Source organism: Sphaeroforma arctica, assembly GCF_001186125.1.
Source record: "Sphaeroforma arctica JP610 unplaced genomic scaffold supercont1.4320, whole genome shotgun sequence".
Classification (NCBI taxonomy): Eukaryota; class Ichthyosporea; order Ichthyophonida; genus Sphaeroforma; species Sphaeroforma arctica.
The window spans coordinates 1-2,551 of NW_014036238.1; the positions used below are offsets into that span (position 1 = coordinate 1).

General features: G+C 37.7%; 1 protein-coding gene across 1 annotated transcript; it reads right to left on the reverse strand.

Moving 5' to 3' along the window:
• Positions 1-1,309: 1,309 nt before the first annotated feature.
• On the reverse strand, positions 1,310-2,142 carry SARC_14225 (hypothetical protein; the record flags this gene model as incomplete). The annotated part of the gene is made up of 2 exons (XM_014291644.1): positions 1,310-1,400; positions 2,002-2,142. Coding segments are annotated over 2 exons (232 nt in total), but the record flags the coding sequence as incomplete, so codon positions are not given.
• Between the last annotated feature and the right edge of the window lie 409 nt (positions 2,143-2,551).

The following is a 2,551-nucleotide window of genomic DNA, read 5'->3' on the forward strand; positions in this document are numbered from 1 at the left end:
TATATATATATATATATAATATAATTATAATATATTATAATATATATATATATATATATATATATATATATATTTGTTTATATGTATAATGTATAATATATTATAATATATTATATATATATAATATATATATATATATATATATATATATATATATATATATATATATATATATATATATATATATATATTATATATATATATATATATATATATATATATATATATATATATATAATCAGACAAACAACACATGCATAAAATGGACTAGTGGCCAAATCTACTTCTACAGGTACAATCATACATAAACAACAATAAGAACCCAATAACGACCCGTATACCTATAAAGTCATACACATTGGCACTGTAACATACATACCTGGGCACATCGTCGGCCTCAAAAACGACGCTAGGAATGCCGGCTGGTATTTGAGAGACTCTGTCATGGGGAAGATGGCATTTTCGCTGGCATCCACCCACTCGTTGAGCAGATCAGCAGGCCAGTGTTTCAAATCAGCTGTTCAGGTACGTTCAAGTTACGAAATCAGATAACTATATCGGTTAGTATTTCTATTCGGTTGTTTAGATGAGATACAAATACAGAACACTATAGTCGCCAGTGCTTCAAATCAACTGTTTAGATACGTTCAAGTTACGAAATCAGATACTTTTATCGGTCCGTATTTCTAATCGGCTGTTTAGATAGGATACAAATACCGATGACGTTTAAGCTACGAAATCAGCTATCAAATCTCGGCCGTTCAGATGAGTTAAAATTCCGATGGTTGTACTGGCCAGTATGTCGAATCGGTTACAATTCAGATGGCAGCGTTGCAAGAGGGCTGTTCCAGGAAGTTACGAACTCAGACCACTAAATGTTTTTCTATGATAGCGTCTAGTGGTGTGCGGTGCGTTTACGAATTACAGAAATACACCCCATGTATTAAGAGATACACCCCATGTATTAAGAGATACACCCCATGTATTAAGAGATACACCTCATGTATTAAGAAATACACCCCATGTATTAAGAGATACATCCCATGTATTAAGAGAGGGGAGATGACTTTTAACCCGATAAGGAAAAGCCCGCCACTGTAAAATACGGTTAAATGCAACAGTGTATGTGAAATCCTGTCTCAGATGAGTGCAGGAAGGTATAACAACCAATACTTTTCGGCAATACAGATATCGCTAATAGTACTCGCGAGTGAGCGAATGGATACCGGTGAGTGTCACACAGATGTGAAGGTGAAATTTTTCCTTATACGGCACTTACCGTAATTTTATGTTAATTAAGAGCCCATACCGTCTATAAACAGCACCTCGTCAGCCATCGATGAACCGGTGGAGACCAGGATATTGCGGTAGCGTGGCAGAGACTGGAATGGTATTTTATACTGGACAATTAAAGAGGAATAAAGAGGAATTAGATCTCCATGCAGTGGAAATGACGATAAGTAAATACGTGCATGACATTGAAAATAGGATAGAATATATAGGCACCCAACGAACCCTGGTCTGACACTGGATATACTACCAAGGTGATTCTAGAGAGCAAAGAAAAGAAGGACACGTCAGAATTAGGATTCAGAATTGGTGCGACGAGGCATTCGCCAAAGTGAATTCTGCCAAAATTCGCACACACGCGCACCCGTTTAACGCCAAAACATCACTAACCTCGAAACTGAAAATACATACCCGTTATGGCACCACTTTTGATTTGACAATTTGCACCGTATCTAAACAAACAGTTATTTATATCTTGTCACATATATATTGCCGTGTACATATGCATTTCGAAAAACCTGGATGCATCGGTGACTAGAAGATTCACATTCATTTTATTTCAGTGTGTATTCTAGGCATCATACAGGTACACACATACGGAATAGTACACGAAGAAAGCACGCATAGATCTCGTCTACACATAATCATAAGCACGAGTGGTTAGACATTGGCACATCATACGCTTATGTAAACTCACGCCCAAATACTTACACTTGTCGACCCGATTTTCATCAGCGCAAAATCTTGAGCGCAAAACACTTTCAGATCCTTCCACGGCCAGTCCGTGTGCCTGGTTAGCCCTTTAGCTTCTCTGTAGCTGTATTCATCTCCCGCCAAAATCCAGAGGCGCATATGTTCTGCAAATATTCAAACCAAAAAAAAGGATTGGGAATTCGAATTAATGGTCATAGTCAGCGTATACTCCCAAACACATACGCACATGTCATAATAAAATCAGGGTTGAGAACTCGAATTGACAATTTCAACTAGCGTATTGGCTCGGATTAAAACACATGCAATCATATAGAATGAGACATTCGCATATATACATATGCACACATGACCATCATTGTTGGCAGACATAGTCCGCACAGGACGCACGCAATAGACCAACATTACGGATGCACATTGAGAATACCATTCCAGGCTCTCTGTCTGCTCGTACACAAGCAAACGCCACCCCCCAGTGTGAGTAGTATAGTACTATCAACTCATAAGCCCAGCTGCACAGATATTCTCTGCATACAGCATAATATATACA